A 21,023-nucleotide genomic window follows, 5' to 3' on the forward strand; every position below is an offset into this window, starting at 1 on the left:
AGTCTTTGTCTCCATGGTGAGGTTGTAATACAGTTCATTGTTGATTGCAGACTAGATAATTAATCTCTGATTATCCCAACTACATAAAGCAGTTCCACCCAGCACAAATGAAATCCTACAAAGAAAATTTGTAAAGGGACATGCGGTTCAGATCCGAAAAGTTGAGATTTGAATGATTCCGTGTTTTCATTTTGGCCCACGTGTCCGACCATTTGGAGTAGAAAATGACTAAATTCATTCATTACCATAAATTGCATCATCTAAATCCTTTTTTGTAATACAATTTTATTTCACTTTGATCCTGTTTTTCATAGTTCTGCTGAGCCTTGGGAGATACATAATCATTGTTGAATTAGAGGGTAGAGGTGAGAGTTTGGAGGAGTGCGGTTTGGTAGCCATCATGAATAATTTTGTACTCTGCACACGTGCCAGAACATTTTGTGGTGGATGTTAGAATCTGAGTGGCAGTAATTGCACAGGGTGACCAGCTTTCCTCCTGTGGGTTTCGGAGTATTATTTTCTTGAAGTGACTCACAGACTCTTCAGAGCTCATGTTTTCTTTTGTTGTCTCAAAGTTCCTAGAGAAGATAATTGCTTACCTGGGTGCCTAGTTCATTGCAGTCGTTCTGTAAGTGGGTTCTTCCTACCTCTGGTTGCCTCCGTACTCTAGCATCATCCCAAACCTCTTCCCCGCCCTTACCACATACCAGGGCAGAGTATGAGTGGGATGTTGCTCAGGGTTCGTTTTGATACTGCCATTTACTTCTTCAAGGTACAGCACACTTGTAAAAAGGCTCTTGTGGGCATCAGCTCATCAACAGACTAGCTCATGAGCTGTAGACCTGAAATTAGCCGACTAGTCTAAAAGAACATTCTCTGTTTAGCATTTCTGGGCCAATTGAAGAGCTATATTTTGTTGATATTTGCAGAATACTAAAATCTTGGGTTTATGTAACATTTTATAAAGTGGATTTTAAAAAATTAAAGTTATTGTTGACACTTTGGAAGAGGAAGCACAAAAATGAGGAAATTGTAGGGAAAATGACTATGCAAAAGGAGGCTGAAATCGTTTTCTTACATATGCTTGTTTACTTCCTTTAGAACCCAAAGGCCCTGTTGCCCCATTAAATGTGGCTGACCAAAGACTTCTTGAAGCTAGCACACAATTTCAGAAAAAACAAGGCAAAAATACTATTGATGTCTGGTGGCTTTTTGATGATGGAGGTGAGGTTGTTTCTAACTTAGTTACTGATGGTTTTTACTAAAAATTATTTTCATTAATTGGCCCAGAATGAATAAAATTAAATCATATAGAATTTAACATACTTAATAATTTGTTTTATTTTATTATTTTATCAGGTTTGACCTTACTGATACCTTATCTTCTGACTACCAAAAAAAAATGGAAAGACTGTAAGATCAGAGTATTTATTGGTGGAAAAATAAACAGAATCGATCATGATCGGAGAGCGTAAGTTCATCTAAATGAAAACGTGTTTTGCTTATTCAGTAGTGTCAGTGTTATGATTTCATGTGAGGGTATAGAGAGGACAAAAACTCAATCAAATTAATATACTTTAAACTTTTAATATTCGATTGGCATTGCAATTTAAATATGGTAAATCTAAAGAAAATTCATCTTGGGCATGCATGTGTGTGTATCTACATAATTTGGTCAACTAAGTACATAGGGATGCAACTCCATCTGTAATTTGTATTTCTGTTTGGTTTAGAAACTTAATACTGGTTGAAATAAGATGGTACTCGTCATAGCCACACTGTCCTTTGTCGTCTCCCTGATTCTGTCCTAGTTCAGGTCCTCATTTTCTCCTTTCTGGGCTAACTGGTTCACCTGCTGCTGCTTTCTCCCACCCAACCCAACTTTTCCCTCACCCGCCCATTCTGCACAGCTCTGCCAGCTTGTTGGGCTTAGAATTCAGCTATAGTCATGGCCTAGCTCTCTTTTTTCTCCTTCTCTACCTTGAGGAAGTCATTTTAACCCTGTTTCCTCGTCTGTAAAATGAAGGGCTTTAACTCGACGGTCCTAAACCCCTGCAGTTCTAAATCATTTATCCTCCTTTACAACCTTGTTATCCACTGTCCACCTCATTTCACCTGTTCCCTTCTCCTCCGAGCTCCAATCCTTTGTTTTTCCCTTCGATGTCTTGCCTTCCTGTGATCTATCCATCCTTCAGGACCAAGCTGAAAGCCTCCACTGACGCTTCTAAACCACATACAGTCTCTCTGTCCTTCACTGGAAGAAAGCATCCCTTTTATGGAACTTATTGTGTGTTTAGCCCAGCCTCCACACTGGAATTTCAAACTTCCTGAGGGCAGGACTGTCTCATTGGGAAGAAGATGAAACTATCCTAATGGACCTATGCACGTGGAATAGGCTATCTCTGGATATAGTGGATTATCTTAAGATGCAGAATGTTCAAGAGAAACCTAGAACTTGTTGGGAAGTTTGTGGAAGGGGTTCTCGATCCAGTATAGAAGTCTTAAGATTCAGAAATCTTTACCCGGAAAGGACAAGTAATGAACAGAGATACTAAAGTTGAGCTTCTTCCTGCTTCCTGAGTGAAATTCATTCTGACAGTGACCATCAGGAGGCTTGAATTCTAGTCCAGGTTCTGCCACCTGTTCATCATTTGACCTTGAGCAAGTCCTTTGGTATCTCTGAGATTCAATTCCATTCTCTGTACAAAACATGTCCTGTAAAAAGTTCTGTGATATAAAAGTAGAAGTTTTTGGTTTGGTTTTGGGGTTTTGCAAGTCATTTGACTACAAAATAGTATCATGTTGTAGGAAGAGAGGCTAAGGATTCGCCCACTAGCCAGTTGTTGCTCTGAAATTTGTTCATTGATTAGATCTAATTTACTGAAATGAAATATTTTCACAAACACAATGTCTGTTCACTTGTATTCAAAAAGCATTTATCATCGCAACTGGGTAGCTCAGTGGATGGAGAGCCAGGCCTAGAGACGGGAGGTCCTGGGTTCAAATCTGGCCTCAGCCACTTCCCAGCTGGGTGACCCTGGGCAAGTCACTTGACCCCCATGGCCTAGCCCTGACCACTCTTCTGCCTTGGAGCCAATACACAGTATTGACTCCAAGACGGAAGGTGAGGATTGAAAAAGAAAGCAGTTATCAGACTACAGTAAGCTCTGGAGCCGGAAAGAATGGCAGAACATCTTCTGGCGAAGAGAGTGATGTCAGAGGCCATAGAAGAGCTGTCTCTCGCCTGTAACCCTCTAAAGACCTAGGCGAGCCCCACGTTGAGCGATGATCAAGAAGACCAAAGAGGAGCTCCAGCGAGGGACTAAAGCTTGTGAGAGCCTTTTAGGGGTGCCTCAGAGAGGCTTGAGGCCAGTCTCCTCTCCACTGAATTCAGTCCCGAGTCTGCCAAATGAGGAGGAGAATCAGAAGTCAAAGGAGAATCTGAACTCCCAGGATTTCTACCAGAACTCGCGTGGCTCGGTGCGCTAGTAGGAACTCCCATACGATCATCAGCCCTGAACTGTTAGAGGTGGCCGACCACTCCCCGGGGAAGAGGCCAACGGGGCACACCGTGGAACGGCAGTGGGGGACGGGACCGACGCCCTGACTCTAGCCACGGCCCCGCGGGGAGCTCCAGATTAGGGTGTGGGCACGGAGGAGGAGGCAAAAGCCATGGAAGATGTCTCGGTTACACGTAGCACGTTCACCCGAATGACGTGTGATAAGGTATCAAAACCTCACCAATGAAGAAAAGAAAAATGGCGAGCACAATGAAATTACAATAAAGGGGACTTGAAGGAAAGAGCCAAACTTTAAAGCAGTCAACAAGCATTATCGAGCATAGAAACAAGAAGCAAAGCAAAATCCTGCTCTCGTGGAGCTAACTTTCTTAGACTCTAAAAGAACTTAGTGTGAAGGACAACATTTTTTTCCACTTAACAATGGATATTGTTATTTTTTTCAGCACTGAACACTTTGGTTAAAAAGGAAGCCAATAAATCGAGCCTGCTCTTTGGAGAGTAGGAAAGCAGCTAACCAACTAAATTCAAAAAGAAGCAGTCTAGAAAAGGGAGAGATTAACAGCATTGAGAAAAACCACCTATTAAGCAACAATAAATTGTAATAAATATAATGTAATATATAGTAAATAATAACTGAAACAATCCTAAATATTCAACACCAGGAAAAGCATCTCATTTTTTAAACATCATTACTTGAATTTTTTTAATCTAGGAAAATGGAAATCAAAAGTAAAAAGGAATTCCCCCAAATGAAAACATTAGAAAATAATATTAGAAATCGCTTTCCTCTTTACATGTGCACAAAACTTAGTAACAAGTTAGTTGAACTACATTTTACAAAAATATAAACTAGTCTTAGTTAACAAAAAAGAAATTTAGGGTTTAGCCCAATCTCAGAAAAAGAACTAGAACGACTCATAAATTTAACTCCAAAGAAATAAAGCCCTCCAGTAGGGAGGTTTCCATTCATTTGTATTAACTAGAGCAGGAGTTACTTGCAGTATTACATACATTGTTTGCAAAAATATAGAAACTCTATCTTTGAGATGTTTAAACCAAGGAAAACTAGAGGAGAAAGAAAACAGAAACTAGTATCACTAATGAATAGCTATCAAAATATAATGTTCGATGTTAGCAAAAAGAGACTTAGAGTAACATAGCAAAAAGGGTATGCACTGTGGCTGCCATATTGCTACCCAGAGCCAATTTTGAGCTGACAGCCTTTGGCCTGTGGGAAACTCGAAGCCTGCATAACAGCAGCTCTGTGGAGCAATTAGGCAGCCATTTAAAAAAAAAATTTCCAACAGCACTTTAGAATGTTGGTTGAGATCTGCCTAGCTGTCAATCACCCAGCCAGCCAAGCCTGGAGGTTTTTTTAAAGGGCCAGTACATAAAATAGTCAAACTTTGCCATTAATAACTGAAGCAAATAAGACAAGTTAACAACAATGACGGCAGTAGTAGAACAAATGTATAACTACATGATGGTGCTCTACAGTTGCTTCCTGGTTGAAATACCAGGACAATGCTACAGGGTTTTAGGACTCATGCTCACCCCCCTCTACTGGATTTCACATTAAGAGAGGTCTTTTCATCTGTGCCAGTGCTGCTGTTTCTGATGAATTTTGCATATCAAGCGTGCCAATTGGCCATTACATTAGTGTACAAATAAAGATCAGCCTAAGAGACAATGAATTAAAGAAGCTAGTAATGGCAATGAAGTAAACATTAGAGCAGATGCAAGAAAACTATAAACAACTGAGGCAAAGCAAAATCAGCTACATAAGCAAACCAGTAATTCCCAGGCACTGACAGAATTACAGCTTTGAAGATAAGGCATGAGACACTGCTGCCGCCACACTGTTTCCTACCTACTTGCAACCTGACACAGGAATAGTACGTGGGAGAGCTCATACGCAGTTCACTGCTGGGGACCTCGACTCCATCAGAAAGAGAACTCTAAGGTTTTTCAAGGAACCTCATAGGGCTATGAAGGTATTTAAGAGAGTGGTGAAATTGTATGACCCTAATTTTGCGGACTGTGAAGTTCTTTTACAAGAATTATTTACAAAAAGAGAGAGAAAACAATTAATTGATGAAACAATCCAGAACCCATATTTGACAGCTTGGCCCACTGAGGCACAGGAGTTTGAGTTGAATTCCATGGACAATTATAGATTTTGGGGCCAAGCTAGAAAGTCCTTGATCGAATCAATGAAGGCTCATGCAAAGAGATCAGAGACCTGGTCAAAATTTGAGAGGCTAAAACAAGAATTTGGGGAGAATCCTGCAACTTTCCTGGAAGACTGATAGAAGCTGGGAGCATCTTCTAGGAATGGACAGCCTTGGTAAACAGGGCATAGCACACATAAGGAGGCAATTTGTCAAGAATAGCTGTAGTGTTGTTAGAAACTATTTTAGAACAAATTGCCCTATCTGGGTTTGGAAGAACTTTGGCGGAATGCTTGTTACATATATAGTGCAGATAGAGCAAAACAGGTTGATGATAAAAATGACTTGGTGGAAAAACAACAGAATCAATTGAAAGAGGCTAATAGAAAACTGGGGGAAACAGAAATAAAAGCAGTCAAGGCAGTGGCAGCATTGAGATCATATAAACCTAGGAATGAATATACACCTGGGCAACAAAGGTCCAGCCCACCTCGCTGTTTTCTCTGCGGTAGGCCAGGACATGTCCTTGGTGTTTGCAGGTTTAGAGGCCAGTTTTTTTAACCAATCAAATAGGAACGATAGATTCTGTGGTAATGAGTGAAGACAGCATGTGAATGTTTGTTCGTAGATCCCTTCCCTTTCCCTTCTTTTCCCTTGTTCAGATCTCTAAAATGGGGTAGTTAAGATAGGAGAAGGTTGGGTGTAAGAATTTAGATTAAGGGAATTAAGTTTGTTGGTGCACAGACAATGTTTATCAGAGTAAGTTTTGGTCTGCACAAAGGGGGGAACTGTGAGAGAGAAAGAAAGGAAGCAAAGACTTTGCCTAAGAGACTGAATACAAGCCTTTGCAAAGAGGGACTAGCGACCTGCACAGAACGGAAAGGGCCATTCAGAGCCTGGGGAAGAGTTAAAGCCGGACACACTGAGGTAGTTGAGAGCCTTTGTTTCCTGTCTGTGGAGGAGATCAGAGGGCTTACTTCCTGTGGCGTGATCTGTCTGAGCCTGGCAGGAGTTGCCCTTCCTGTTCCCTGAGGAGATCGAGATCCTGGTGGGAGATCCTGTCATTCCCTGTCTTCACTTTCCATCTACCTGAGTTCCTGTGTCATCCTGTGTCCTGAGTGTTTCCTGATTGCTGAGAGGAACCTGCCAGCACCCAATCAAGTCTGTCTGTAGGAAAAGCCCAGGGCCGTCTTGGCCTTTGGCCTGTGAGGGTGACCTCACCCAGGGTTCAAGCTATCACAGATTTGATGAACTTTACTTGTCTACCATTAATTTAGTGGACCAGTTAAGTTAGAAAGCGAGGGTTAGAGAGAGAGAAGTGAAAGGGAGTCGGGAGATCTTGGAAGACGATTTCTCTCGAAAGCCATAGAACCAAGTGGGTGGAGTTTCCCCTGTTTAGAGTGAGGCACTCCTTGCTTCCTGGTCCTCCTTTCCTCTTCTACGTGACTTCATGTGATGTTTTTATCAAGTTGTCAAGTAGGCAGAGAACGTTTGGGCCTATACAGGCCTGTCGAGCCTATTCTAGGAGTGGTTACCAACCTTGATGCAACAAGTCTACGAACTACCATCCACATTGCCCACCTCTGTCACAAGAACATTGCAATAGTTCAGTATTGGGAAATCTAAAACAGTCATTTGAATAACAAAAACAGTACAGTCAATAGAGTAGAAAAAATATAATGCTCCCGTTAAAACATCAGATGAGTTGGGAATAAATGAATTGGCATGACTATAGTAAAGTTCCTGTAATGGAGCACTGGCACCATTTGTAGTGGCTAAAACAATAGAGCCCTTTCCAGGAAGATCCACTAGTGAAGATTGGAGACGCTCTTATTTGGTATAATCCAATTTCAATAAGACAAGAAAATGAAATTGATGGAATAAGTGGAGAGAAGAATTTTTTCTTCAATTTAATTTTCTTGTCTTAATGCGATTGGATTATGTTGGTACTTAGAGAACTGTAAATTCAACTAAAATATTCATTGAAATAATTACTATGTTTGCCAAAATAAAAAGAATCTGATTCCCAAAAAAACCCATTAAGAAACAGTAGGAAACAATGGTCTGTTCACAGTCATTACAGAACATATAAAATATCTGGGAGTCTACTTACACAGTAATTTTTTTAATACACCCAGAGGCGTATTCTCTTTACAGAAATAAAAGAAAGTTTAATTGATTGGCAAGGGACAGTTGCCAATGGATGAGCTGTAGAATGGGACTAATAACAAGACCGTCAGGACCAACTTACTCATTTAGGACCATACCTATCATACTATCAGTCTAATGGTTATTTTTAACTAAATAAAATGATAAAAATTCATACGGCGGATCAAAACGATCAGGAAGCCAAAGAGGAAAAAAATGTTTTAACATGAAAACAAAGTAGTCTTGAAGGATCAGATCTCAGGCTATGCTAGAAAACAGTGATCGTCAAAACTTTTTGGTACTTGTTAAATAATCAAGAAGTCAGTCAATGGTAATAAGAGTACCCAAGGCCCAAGAGCAAGCTGAACGTGGGGTGACTAAATGCAAGAATTCCAAGGACTGCAGAAAGTGCACAAAAGAATTGTCGACAAAAAGTACTAGCAAAATTGGAAAGCGGTCTGAGAGAAATGATCCTTAGACCAACAGGCCATATCATGGACAAATTAAAGGGGAAGGTCCGGAAGCTCGAAGATGGAAAACCTGATGAGCTCTTACCAAACCCAAGATACAGGACGGACCATGAAAGAGACACAATTTTAATAACAAAATGAAAAGTTTTCATAAAAACATTCCCAAAAAGAAATGCAATTAGAAGGGAAACTGGGAACTGGGAAAAAATCGTGATGGCACCTTTTTTTAAATAAAAGTCTCCTGTCTAAGACTTAAACATTATATGCAAACAAAACAAGAGCCCTTCTCCAAACAAGCTCTAGAGGTGAACAGCCAGATTTTACCAGGAGAAATTTAAATTGAACAAAAATTAAAATGCTTCCATTCACGAATAAGAGAAAAAAATGAAATGATGATGATCCTTACGACTCCCAGATTAAAACAGAAGGCCAAAAAATGACAGCGTTTGGAAGGACTGTGAAAGCATTCTATAGACGGGAGCCCTCAAGATCCGCGGGCATCGATGTGTTTTTACCGGCCCTTTTTGTTGTCCCAGAATTGGAGGCCAGTTAGGTTTTGCTGAGCAAGAGATGATGAGAGGGACGGACTGTGAGAGACCTGGAAAGGCTTGTGTGAACTGATGTTCAGTGAACACAAGGAAAACGAGGCTGAGTCCACGTAAAAGAAAACAAGCCTGAAAGACGTCAGAACTCGAGGCACAACGGCCAACGTTCTTCCCTCCCGTTGGCGGCGAGTACAACAGGGAGAGCATGAGACCCGAGCTCCTGCTCTGTGCCAGACACAGAAAATAGGCTGGAGCCACTTGAAACGGGCAGTTTGTCGTCAGGGAAAGCTCTTCTTTGGAGCGCAGGCTGTTGGGGATGCTCAGGAAGCTTTCTAGAGAGACGGAGAGCCCTGCCCCAAGGGCACAGCGACGGCCCCCAACTCGGTGAGGTCCTTCTGGGGGGAAAGACCTCGGGCCTTGTTACTTAAGGAGGACTGGATCTCTCTTCTGTCTCTTTCAGGATGGCCACTCTGCTCAGCAAGTTCCGGATAGACTTCTCGGACATCATGGTCCTGGGAGACATTAACACCAAGCCGAAGAAGGAGAAGTAAGTCGCGCTAAGAGCGGCCTGCTTGGCCGCGTGAGTGTGGGACCCAGATACGATTTGTCCTCAGAAGGGAGCTGCGTCCCTTCGATGGGTTTAGCAGTCCTGCCCCTTGGGCTCCCCTGGGCTGAGCTCCTCATCTCTGCACTGGGAGGGAGGGATCAGGTCTCTCTGCTTTCTTCCACTCCTCTGTTCCCAGGTACAGGGAAGTCATTTGGCTCCACTGAACCCTCCCCTGCTCTCCCCCCGGCACAAGATTGCTCTTAAATCGGCTTGGCCGTCAACATGTAATTCCATTTCAGAGAGTCCAGACAGTGGCCTAAAGGCACATTAAAGAGCCTCTCTGAAATGCCATTTGAGACAGGGTTCTCCTATTGCCTTTTCTGCCCCTCCCCAAAATGGGGGCTCTTCTTTATTGTCATAGAAACGTTGTGCAATTGAACATTTGTTTGGGGCTTCTTGGTTGCTTTTGGACAAGATCATTCTGTAATTAGTTACTTAATGAAATGAAAATGTGTATGTTCTGGATGGTCAAAACCTTAAAATTCTTTGGGAAAGGAGGCTTCTAGAGTGTGGGGGACGATCTCCCCGGGGCAGGTGCGCTTTCTCTGGGCCGCAACCTCCCCTCAATCCCTTTGTCTGGCCAGTAAAGTGTCAGCCCTCCTGCGTGCCGCTGGAGGGCGTGGAGCGCTCATCTACCCCTTCCTCTGCATGAGTAACTGCCCACCTCCTAGACTGGTCCCGCACTGATTCTATTCCTCGTTCTGCATAACTTCCAGGGTGGCAGAAGCACCCGTGTTAGTGCAGTGTAGGGTCCGAGTCAGTGAAGGGCTGCATTTCACACGTGGTCACAAGTCGTTGCAGGGAGGAACTCGGTGCTGGGACAGTGGATGGGAAGAGAGGGCCCACGATGGTGGTCTTCAGGGTCCTCTGCCACCCCTCAGCAGGGAGTCAGGAAGCCGTATTCAGACACCCAGTTTCCTTTTAGAAACACTGAAAGTGAGGCTGACCTTGAGTGTTGTGTTTCTTTGAAGTATTGCGGCTTTTGAAGAGATGATCGAGCCCCTGCGGCTCCACGAAGATGATAAGGAACAAGATGTTTCGGACAAGATGAAAGAGGACGAGCCCTGGAGGATCACGGATAACGAGCTCGAGCTCTATAAGACGAAGGTATTCTCTGTTCCATCATCCCGCCAAGGGGTGAGCGCAAGCTTGAAAGTGAGCTTCCACGGGCGGGATTTTACAGGCTCTGGCTCTCTGGCAGCATCCTGTCATATTACGGACAGTTTGTTGCGTTTTAGCTTTCTTTGACGTGTCTGTTCCCTTCTCTTTAGACATACCGCCAGATCAGACTGAACGAGTTATTGAAGGAGCACTCAAGCACAGCCAATATAATTGTCATGTAAGTTCAGTGCGCCATGTGTGTGCCAGTGTTTCGTGCACTTTTTCAGAGAGAGGGGGAGGGAAGGGAGAGAGAGAGACAGAGAGAGGGAGGAGAGACAGAGAGAGGAAGGAGAGACAGACAGATAGACAGACAGACAGACAGACAGAGACAGACAGGGAGATAGGGGGGGGGGGGGGGAGAGAGAGGGAGAGAGAGGAAGTGAGAGAGAGAGTGAGAGGAGAGAGTGTTTTCTTGCCTTCCCATTGAAAGATCTTTTTTAATTGTGATCTAATTCATGGAGTAAATTCAGTGAACTTTTAAAACTACCTAACCTGACCCTCAGAGCGGTGAAACATAGATTTCCGCCGCTTCCTTTACTACAAAAGCCTGTTTACGTCAGACGGGATACTGAAATAATTGGCCTTCTCTCTGCCTTTGCGGTCAGTGCTCTTTGGCCAAATCCCTTGCCGCGGGCTTCCTACTTTGTGGAACCCATTTAGTTGTTCATTAGACGCACCCTTCAGGGTGGACCCGGAAGGGAGGTCCGCTGTGCCTCGGGCCGATGTCTGCACGTCTTGCCAGGCCTGCAGGGACCCGGGAACACTCGGCGTTCCCGTCTGGCTTCAGGCACTTAGCTGTCCAGTCGGCTCGCCTTTGGTCTTACAGTGAAGTGAGCCGGAGGAGGAAGTGGCAGGCGGAGCTCCCCAGCCCCCAGGGGAGGGCCCGGTGCGGTTGGCTCTCCGTCCTGTCCTCGCAGGTCGGGGGCTTCCCCAGGGACGAGGGTCTCTTTCTGGGCTGCGGCTCCACGGCTGGTCCCTTGTTCCAATGGACCGGACGAGACCAGCCAGGGCTGAGCCCCACGAGACAGGGGCGGCCCTGGGCTGTTGGGGGCAGCCCAAGACCTCCCGCCTCAAGCTGTCGAGCTGAAGGAGAGTCTGACGGTGCTGCGGATGGCTGCCATCCGGCTCTGCATTTGCCTCTGCAGATGTGGGGGATGACTGTGGGGAGCTCTTTAATGGCTCCCCCGAGAAGAGGCGTGCATTGAGCAGTGGGTGTGGCGGGGTGCGGCGGGGTGTGGCCAAAACAGAGCCGGTACTGCCTTGGGCGCCACCTGGAGGCCGTTGGCAGGTTCGCTTTGGTCCGTTTTCTAGCCTCGTCCTTGTGAGTCACAGGCTGTCGTTCTCTTGCTCCCCACTAGGAGTCTCCCGGTTGCTCGCAAAGGTGGCGTGTCCAGTGCCCTGTACATGGCGTGGCTGGAGGTACTCTCGAGAGACGTGCCGCCGGTGCTCCTCGTCCGCGGGAACCACCAGAGCGTCCTCACTTTCTACTCCTGAGCGCCGCCTCGTGGACGGGCCCAGGGACGGGGCGCTGCGGTCGCTGGCGCGGTGGCTGGAAACGTCCTGTGAGGCGCTGTCCTCGCCCAGCTCCCCCGCAGCCTCCCCGCGTTGTGAGCACACAGAGACGTTGTTCCGGCCGCGCGGACGCGGAGCCTTGGCTCTGTCCCTTGTTCTTGGACGCGAGGTTCTTCTTTGCTATCTGAATAGCAATAAAAGCCTGTTTTTCTTTTCGGTTGGTGACAGAAATAGAGATTTCTAAAAGCCTTCTAGCCTCGAGGTGCCTTCTGAGATTAACCAAATGTCGTCCGTCCCCCCTTTTCTAAGTTGATTCAGAACAGCAAGCGCTGCCTCTCACTGAGACTGTCGGGCTCTCGGCGCCCCCTCCCCCAGCCACGGACTGGCCCGAGTGCCGACCCTCTTTGTCGCTGTGCTTTCTTGGGGCTCTGTTCGGGGCTGGGAAGGGGCAGTCCTGTCCCTGGGGGGAACCGAGAGGTCAGTCCATCGGTGTAAGCCTTGTAGAAGGGCGGCTCTGCCTTCCGGTGCCGTCTTCCCGAGAATGCTCCCTGCAGCTTCCCACAGCACTCCGAAGCCCGCATGGGCTGTCCAGCCTCCCATCATGGGGCGTCCCGGCCGAGTGGTTCTCAGGCGAGCCTTCCAGGGACTCGGGCTGTGCCGCTGCCTCTCGGGCATTGCGTCCTCCCCCGCGATCTCTCTCCGACCATCAGAGGGCTTCCTGGATCGCTGGCCACTTCATGGAGCCTTCTTGTCTTCAGAGGCTGAATCCACTCCCGTTCAGTCCCACTAGAAACTGCCAGGCTCTGCGTGAACATCTCCTGTGGCCCGGCAGTCCGGGAAGGACAGTGCGCAGGGATTGCCGCCCACAGCGCTCTCTGCACGGCACCCACAGGACGTTTTCCATCCTCTTCTGTTCCTGGCAGCCCACGAAGTAAAGTGAAGACTGCAGGAATCGCGCCCACATCTCTCTTCACCCTTTTCTCGTCCAGAACAGATTGCCTAGAAGCACTTCAGGAGTTTGAGGCAGTCTCACACACCACACACACACACACACTCACACTCACATTCACATACACACACACACTCTCACACTCACACTCACATTCACATACACACACACACACACTCTCTCACACTCACACTCACATTCACACACTCACATTCACATACACACATACTCTCACACACATTCTCACACCCACACACTCACTCTCACTCACATTCACACGCACACACTCACATTCTCACACTCACATTCTCACACCCACACACTCACTCTCTCACTCTCACTCACATTCTCACACTCACACTCACATTCACACACTCACTCTCTCACTCTCACTCACATTCACACACTCACATTCACACACTCTCACTCTCACACTCACACACACGTGTGTGTCAGACATGCCATCTGCATTGATCTGTATGCATTCCATATTCCATACACACAACGCACCACTCGTCACCGGGCCATCTCGCTGTTGTTGCCGTGTTCCGTGATCAGAATTCATGAACTGACCGTCGTGTCAACCATCGGACCGAAGGACGCGGTCGCCCAGCTCTCTCAACGGGCAAAGCGTGGGCCGTGTGTGCGACACATTGTAACCAGAAGTGGCTTCGTGTGCGGCAGTGACGCGTCCCGGCACTCCCCCTCGCTGTTCGGCCCGCTATCGCCATCTTCCCAGGTTTCAGGACTGGCTTCTGTGCTGCTGCTGCTGCTGGTTTCTGCCGGCCTTTCTCTCCCGTCGAGCTGCAGTTGTGTTGGCTTGGTTTGGCTGCGGGCTCGCTTTGGGAAGGGCCGGGCCGTTCTGAACACAGAACATCCGTGAGGTGGCCGCCTTGTTTCCCAGCTCGCGCCTCGCAGTAGACGTGGGGGAGGCGCGGTGGCGTGTTTTCACGCTCAGAGCGTGGCCGTAGCGCTGCTGCCTGCGCACAGGCACGCTTATCCCGAGCGTCTTGCCCGTCCCTCACGAGCCGTAGCGCACCAAATGACGCGTGTGTAAGAAGCACACGAACACGCCCTCGGGAGAACGTGCGACGCTCGTCCCGCGAGGTGGCGGCTCACAAAGGGTCGCCGTTGCTGTGGCTCCCGAGACGCTTCAGCCGGGAATTCGTAGGTGCTTCGCTAGCGATGACGTGATTCTGTTTGGTTTAGGCTGAATTTTGATTGTTTGGATGCCAAATTTTTTTAGTTCTAATCATTGGTGATGACTCAATCCGCAATTGTGCGTCAGCGTTTGGCGGGTCGCGTGGAGGTTGAGCTCAAGTCGCTCCTCAGCTGACAGCAGCGGCCGATAAACTCGATTATTTATTTGCTAATTTCCTGGTCGTAGTTTCTGCTTTCATGACACGACGTCGCTGAAGACGAGCTCGTGACGTCACTGCGCTTTGGGGGATGATTACCGGCTAAGGTTGAACTTGTGCTCTTTTGATAAACCTGTAACTGTCACACAAATGCTTTTCTAATGTTTTCACACTAAAGATTGCCGTTTCCACTCTGTAAAGAGCCCGCAATAAAGGAAGTGAATCCATAACATCACGTGTCTGCCGCTGTTGATTTCTGCACTCCGATGCTTTGTGTTCATTGGCGCCAACTCCTCCTGCATCCTTTTCAACAGTAATGGGATGTGCAGCTTTTTATTGCTGGTTGTCCCCCGAGCCACAAGAGGAGTGACATCCGTTTTTATGAATAAACTTAATTATGCTAAATCTGTTTGAATTGATATCTTGCCAATCAGCCTCCTCATTTTGCAGATAAAGAAACAGATCCAGGGGGCAGCTGGGTGGCTCAGTGGATGGAGAGCCAGGCCTAGCGACGGGAGGTCCTGGGTTCAAATCTGGCCTCAGCCACTTCCCAGCTGTGTGACCCTAGGCAAGCCACTTGACCCCCATGGCCTAGCCCTTACCCTCTCTTCTGCCTTGGACCCAATACTCAGTATTGAGTCAAGGATGGAAGGTCAGCGTTGGAAGGAAGGGAGGGAGGGAGGAAGGAAAAGGGAGGGAGGGAAGGAGGAAGGAAAGAAGGAGAGAAGGGAGGAAGGAAGGAAGGAGGGAAGGAAGGAAGGAAGGAAGGAAGGAAGGAAGGAAGGAAGGAAGGAAGGAAGGGAGGAAGGAAGGATGGAGGGAAGGAAGGAAGGAAGGAAGGAAGGAAGGAAGGAAGGAAGGAAGGAAGGAAGGAAGGAAGGAAGGAAGGAAGGAAGGAAGGAAGGAAAGGAGAGGGAAGAAGGAAGGAAGGGAGGAAGGAAGGAAGGAAGGAGAGAAGGGAGGGAGGAAGGAAGGAAGGAAGGAAGGAAAGGAGAGGGAAGAAGGAAGGAAGGAGAGAAGGAAGGAGGGAGGTAGGAAGGAGAGAAGGGAGGAAGGAAGAAAAGGGAGGGAGGGAGGGAGGAAGGAAGGAAGGGAGGGAGGGGGGAAAGAAGGAAAAGGAAGGAAGGAAGGAGAGAAGGGAGGAAGGAAGGAAGGAAATCTTGCTTGCTCTAAGAACACTGACTAAATTCAGTAAATGTACCCTTAGAAGAAAAGGAGAATTCCTGGCCCCTGTCTATAAGACCCCCGTTACCACAATCAAACAGTATATAGCCAAAGGAAGTGATTAATCTGGGATGGTTAATTAGTGACTTACAGAATGAATGTAAGAGTACTAGAATTCTAGAAATTATATTTTATGAAGAAATGTTTGAAACTCCACAGTAAATCTCGCTAGTTCCTCTGTAAGCCCGTATTTTACAATGGGGCAGGATTCACCAGAGAAGCAGAAAGCTTATCCACCAGGTAAGCTAGATCTGGATGATGGGGGAGGGGCAGGGGGCTTGGAGGAGCTCTGGCTGAGGACTGCTCCTATGAGGGCTACCCTGTGGGTGTGTCTCCATGAATAACTGAAATGCCCCTCCACATGGGAATATCCTGCCTAATTCGAGGGCAGAGGATGGTGGGGGAAGCAGAAGGAATTGGGCTCTTCTAGTTCCCATGCCGGGATTAGCTGCTTTTCATTGGATTTGGTCTAGAGAGTCTCAGAAAGAAATAGAAAGGGAAAGACGAGCATATTACCAGAAAACAACTGCTTGACGCTAAATACCATGATACTATCTCAGGGGCTCATTTGTCTTTGGAGCTTGAAAAGGAACATCCTAGGACAACTAGGCATCGTGAAGCCCTCATCTCTCAGAGTCGAAAATGAGTAGAAGAAGGGAAACTTCTGGAACAGGAACGGGCACAGGTAATGCAAGAAAAGCAGCAGCTACGACCCTTGAAACGTGTATATCAATGTTACTTAGACAAGGAGGAAAATTGGCATCAAAAGGCTACCCATTTGCTGAGGAAACGTGAAGAAGCACTTATAGAACAACAGAATATCTACTGTCGTCTGGTTCTTCCTCGAACCCAAAAATCAAGAATATTTTGCTGGTTCAAGCATCCATCGCTCCAGTTGCTTCTGACCTAGAGATTAACAAATATATTGAAGCATGGCACATATTGTGGAGATAGGTGGAAATCCAACAGACACCAAAATAGAAGACTCGTAGCTCTATCTCAAATACTGGGAATTAATTGTTGAATTGAAAAAATTTCAGAAAGTGGAGAGCTCCATATTAGAAAAGTAAGAAAAGCATGGAAAAATAGAAAAAACTTCTCTTGACTATGAGTGGAATAATGCCAGGCTGGCATTCTGGAGTTCAGGTTTTCCCAAAATCTTTTCTTTTTCTTCACTGATGCTATGTACAAGAAGTAGTTACTTGGATTAATTAGAGATTCTTGGTCAGTAGAAACAGGCAGTTGATTAGAAAGATGATTTTTGAAAGAGCTGAGCTCCTTTAACTCAGAAGGAAGAATCCTGAAGAGGATGATGGGAAAAAAAATTTCCCAGAGGCTCTTGGGAAAGACAGTTGGTTAATGGTTGACAACTTGAATTTTCCTTGTTGAGCAAAGGTGTTCAAGGAACTGGCTCTAAACGTTTAGGAAAAGATTAATTATATCTAGTTTGGAAAATCTATAAAACTCCTGAGGTAAACAGAAAAGTAGCTGTGTAGTTCTCTGGAATTTCCACCAAGGGGCCCCAAAGACCAATCTGGAGCAGAAGACAGTCTGTGTAATAGCTATCAGATAAGATCTTTGGCTGGAGGGAGAGCAGATTCTGGATTTCTAATTTATATTTAAGAAGATAAATAAGTTAGTTTAGTAAAATAGTTGTTACTTATTTTAGATAGATTAAGGAGTTCAGTGTAGACACCCCTTGCAGAGTTTTAGTTGAGGTTTTGGGGTTCAATTAGAAATTTTAGATTAGGGAATATCTCCTATTCAAATCTATTTTTCCCTTTTCCTATCCTTGCTCCTTTAGAAGTTAATACAAATATATAGTTTTTTTAGAAAGCTGTCTCCAGCACATTTCTCCAACTACTGGTCCAACCAAATTCTCAACTTCCAAGTCCAGCCATACTCCAACTGTCATCAACTGAATATCTTCAAACCTGATAACTATTGATACAATAACTAATCAATCCCAGGGTTCATATTCCCCATAACAGGTGGTGAGCCAAAAGGACAAAAGAACCTAAAAATACAGACAAGAATTTAGAAAGACTCTGCTTTACAGAGAGCTTTCCCCTCAGCTTTTACCACAGGGGGCGCTTGTCTTAAAAAAAAAAGATTAAAAAAAAGTTTTTGTACCCCAAGGAAAGCCTGGACTTTAGGTGTGAGAGAGGGGGAAGGAGAGGAGAACCCAACCCCCTTCTCAAAGTGGGATACAGGGGAGATAGCAGATGTAACAGGTTGGCTCAGAGAGAGGAGAGAGGGTTTGAAGATTTTCCCCCTTCTGCCTTCCTTCCTTAGCTATGGCTGCTCTCCCCAATTCACTCTTGTCCCTCTTGTCCCCCCTCCACTACTTGAGATCAAAAGGTCTCCCCTTGATCCATTCACTCACACTCAGCTTGGGGAACAGATAACTTTTTATGTCAACTCAATCAGGTAATACAAAAGGAAATAACGGGCAGTGAAGAATGGGAAAAGAAAAGTGGGAAAAGGGGGTCCCTGTCTATCTAAACCCTTTCCTCTCCCTCCTCAACTTTGGGGGGAACTCAGGCCTTGGCAGCCTGAGCCCCCCCCCAAGAGAAAGTCAGATGTGCTCACCCCTGGGAAACAGGAGCTGAGGTAGAGTCTGCTCAGGTTTCTCTTCAGAAAGTCCCTTCAATTAGGAAGTGTTGGGGAAAAGATTTCCAGTCACCAGCAGGCACAGTAAATTTAATATTGGCTATGGGGATGGTATTTTCTTTATATACCCTGGTATATTCCTGGTAAAAATTTGGGCAATATTCCCCATATTCATGTTGCGGATGCTGAACCACATATTCAGTTGTAATCTCTGTCCCTAAAATTCAGACCCTCTGTTTAACTCTGACCAGGCTTCTTGTCTGCTGGCAGAACAATTGCTCTGCAGCTTGTGACCGAGGCTGGCACTAGGGAAAAGTGCCAGGCTGAAGAGTGTGTGAAATTGATCACCTTGACGGGGGAGGGGCCCCAGGAGGGGTCTCTCCGTCTTGAGATGTTGAAGAGAGAAGGTGGATAAAGACTTTCTCCTGAGGGTTGCCCACTTTTCCTGCTTTTACAATGGATCCCAGTAGGTGGTTGTGGCATATTAGGAAGGTTTATGATTAGGATGTGTGTTTATAAAAATAATTACAACACTAAAGACAAAACTACTAAGGGACAAAAAAAAGGGGGGGCTATGAAAACAGATTACCTGGAAACTTGTAATGAGATATAGACATTACTGAATGTATGCAGAAGGGCACTAAACTAGAACAGACTGTAGAATTAAATGATAATGTGGGAAGTTTCTAGTACTCACGGAAGAAAATCAACTTATCAGTGTCAAACACCACAAAAGGGTTTACCCAAGCTGATAGTCGGGCCACTTCGCCTAGTAGCGCGGCTACGGCCCACTACGTGGCCTTCTCAGGGTTTCCTGTATCCAAGTGTGGGCGCTACTAAATGAGATTCGGCAGCATGAACGATCGGGGAGCCTGCCGAGAATAGGCAATGAATGCCTCGATGGAGCGCCCTTCCCAGAGAAGGGGCACGTCCTCACGTACGTGGAACACCCACAACAACTCCACGAAGACGGGCGTCATTTTATAGAGAAGGAAGCAGGCTCTGGCAGAGACAACGGCCAGAACTCTCACTCGGGCCCGTTTCCTATCCAGTAGGACGCTCATTTCAGTTCAGATTTAGGCTGTTTCCCTGGAGAGCAGCAAGAGGCAGAATGACTCGGTTCCACTTGATCTTCTTCTTGGTGGGTTTTCTTCAGCATCCGAATAAAAGGGAACCATCATCAGATAAAAAAAGGAATGTGCTGCCCCCTTCCCGGAGTGCTAGCAAATGGCCTTCAAGGCTCAAAGGAGACTGAGAAACCTCCTCAAGAAGACAGCACCGAATCATGGCTAGAAATAGACCTTCCCACAGATCCTCAGTGAGACCCAGGGTGGGTGGCTGACTTTGGGGTGTGATCTTCAGTGACATAATGTTAGGGAATGAAGGTGAAAGGGGGGGGGGGGTAACGGGAAAGGACGGAAGTGTGCGTGGAGTGAAGCGTCGAGAGTCGAGGAATGGCATCGTGGGGAGGGCTGGACGAGAAGCCCACAGCTGGACTTTGGAACTCCGGGGGAGCGGAGAGAGCGAGCTGGAGGAAGGAGCTCTGGAGACTTTCTCGGTCCCCTCTGAGCCTCTCCTTGTTCCTGAAAAGAGCCTGTTCAGGGCCGTGACTGAAAGATATTTCCAGCAGTGCCTGATCTATAGAACAACAGTTTGATCAGCCTGGAGAAGAAACTCGCCTTGACTGGAGTGAAGAGCCTGAGAGACTGTCCACAGGCTTGGCCTGTATCTGGAGGGATCCAGCCATCAGGGTCTCCTTCCTTGATCCAGCAACTTACTCTATTCTTTGTTTTTAACCCATCCTTCCATCTTGGAATCAATACTATGTACAGGTTCCAAGGCAGAAGAGTGGTCAGGGCTGGGCCATGGGGGTTAAGGGACTTGCCCAGGGTCACCCAGCTGGGAAGTGTCTGACGTCAGATTGGAACCCAGGACCTCCAGTCTCTAGGTCTGGCTCTCCATCCACTGAGCTGCCCCCAACTTACTCTATTCTTAAACCAAGACTCTTTGGGAGTAGCTTTAGAGTTAAGTTGCTCAAAGCAGGAAGAGTTGGGATTTTTCTAGTTAGTGAGGAAGTAAGAGTAGGTTCAACTCTGTTGGACACTGAAGTGGATCAGAGACATTTGGGGGATTTCCCAGCCCCCCCACCGACCCTATCTTTGATTTTACTTAATAAGCATATCCGTTTTTGAAATCAACGTCGGAGCAGCCATCTTGGTCCCGGTGCTTTAGAGGAGTCTCTAACCAGATTGGAGGTTCGCCTACCTCCACCACTGGCCAAAATACGGCCTTACAAAGGCTATAAAAAAGGAAGAAAGCTCGAATGTTGGGAGGAAAACCTAAAGGCCCAGCTTTGCCTCGTTGTTTTATTTCATATTGGCTGAAAAATGTTCATCCCCCCTTAATCGTGACAGCGGAGGCTTTCCCGCGCCCCCGTCCTCTTTCCGAATCTGCCTTTTGATGCAAGTCACGTCCCATTATAGCGTGTTCCAGAGCCACGAGTCCCGAGATTCGATGGGTTCACGTACAAAGTACTCGGCAGCCAGCCCTAAATACGTGCTGTGCGAACACAAGCCAACTTAGCTCACGAACTCCTCCTGCTTCAGCGACCCAACGCTCCAGAATTGAGGTGGGGAACAAGCTTAATGGCGACTGTGCTAGTCCCCGCGCTGAGCACTCACTTACCAATAGCTCCTTCCATAGGTGAATCCACCAGACCCACCTGTTGTCTGCTCCTCATTCTT

General features: G+C 46.5%; 1 protein-coding gene and 1 pseudogene across 1 annotated transcript in view; both read left to right on the top strand.

Moving 5' to 3' along the window:
* Positions 1-14,672, top strand: part of SLC12A2 (solute carrier family 12 member 2) — a 91,954-nt gene extending 77,282 nt beyond the window's left edge. Inside the window, exons 19-24 of the mRNA XM_056806328.1 lie at positions 1,102-1,224; positions 1,360-1,471; positions 9,316-9,402; positions 10,434-10,569; positions 10,734-10,801; positions 11,982-14,672. Of these exons, the coding sequence (XP_056662306.1) occupies positions 1,102-1,224; positions 1,360-1,471; positions 9,316-9,402; positions 10,434-10,569; positions 10,734-10,801; positions 11,982-12,117 (662 nt within the window). The 3' untranslated portion in view covers positions 12,118-14,672. The remainder of the gene's footprint in view (positions 1-1,101; positions 1,225-1,359; positions 1,472-9,315; positions 9,403-10,433; positions 10,570-10,733; positions 10,802-11,981) is intronic.
* Positions 14,673-16,002: 1,330 nt separating this feature from the next.
* Positions 16,003-18,765, top strand: LOC100619868 (coiled-coil domain-containing protein 127-like; annotated as a pseudogene).
* The last annotated feature ends 2,258 nt before the right edge of the window (positions 18,766-21,023 follow it).

Source organism: Monodelphis domestica, chromosome 7 (genome assembly GCF_027887165.1).
Source record: "Monodelphis domestica isolate mMonDom1 chromosome 7, mMonDom1.pri, whole genome shotgun sequence".
Taxonomy (NCBI): domain Eukaryota; kingdom Metazoa; phylum Chordata; class Mammalia; order Didelphimorphia; family Didelphidae; genus Monodelphis; species Monodelphis domestica.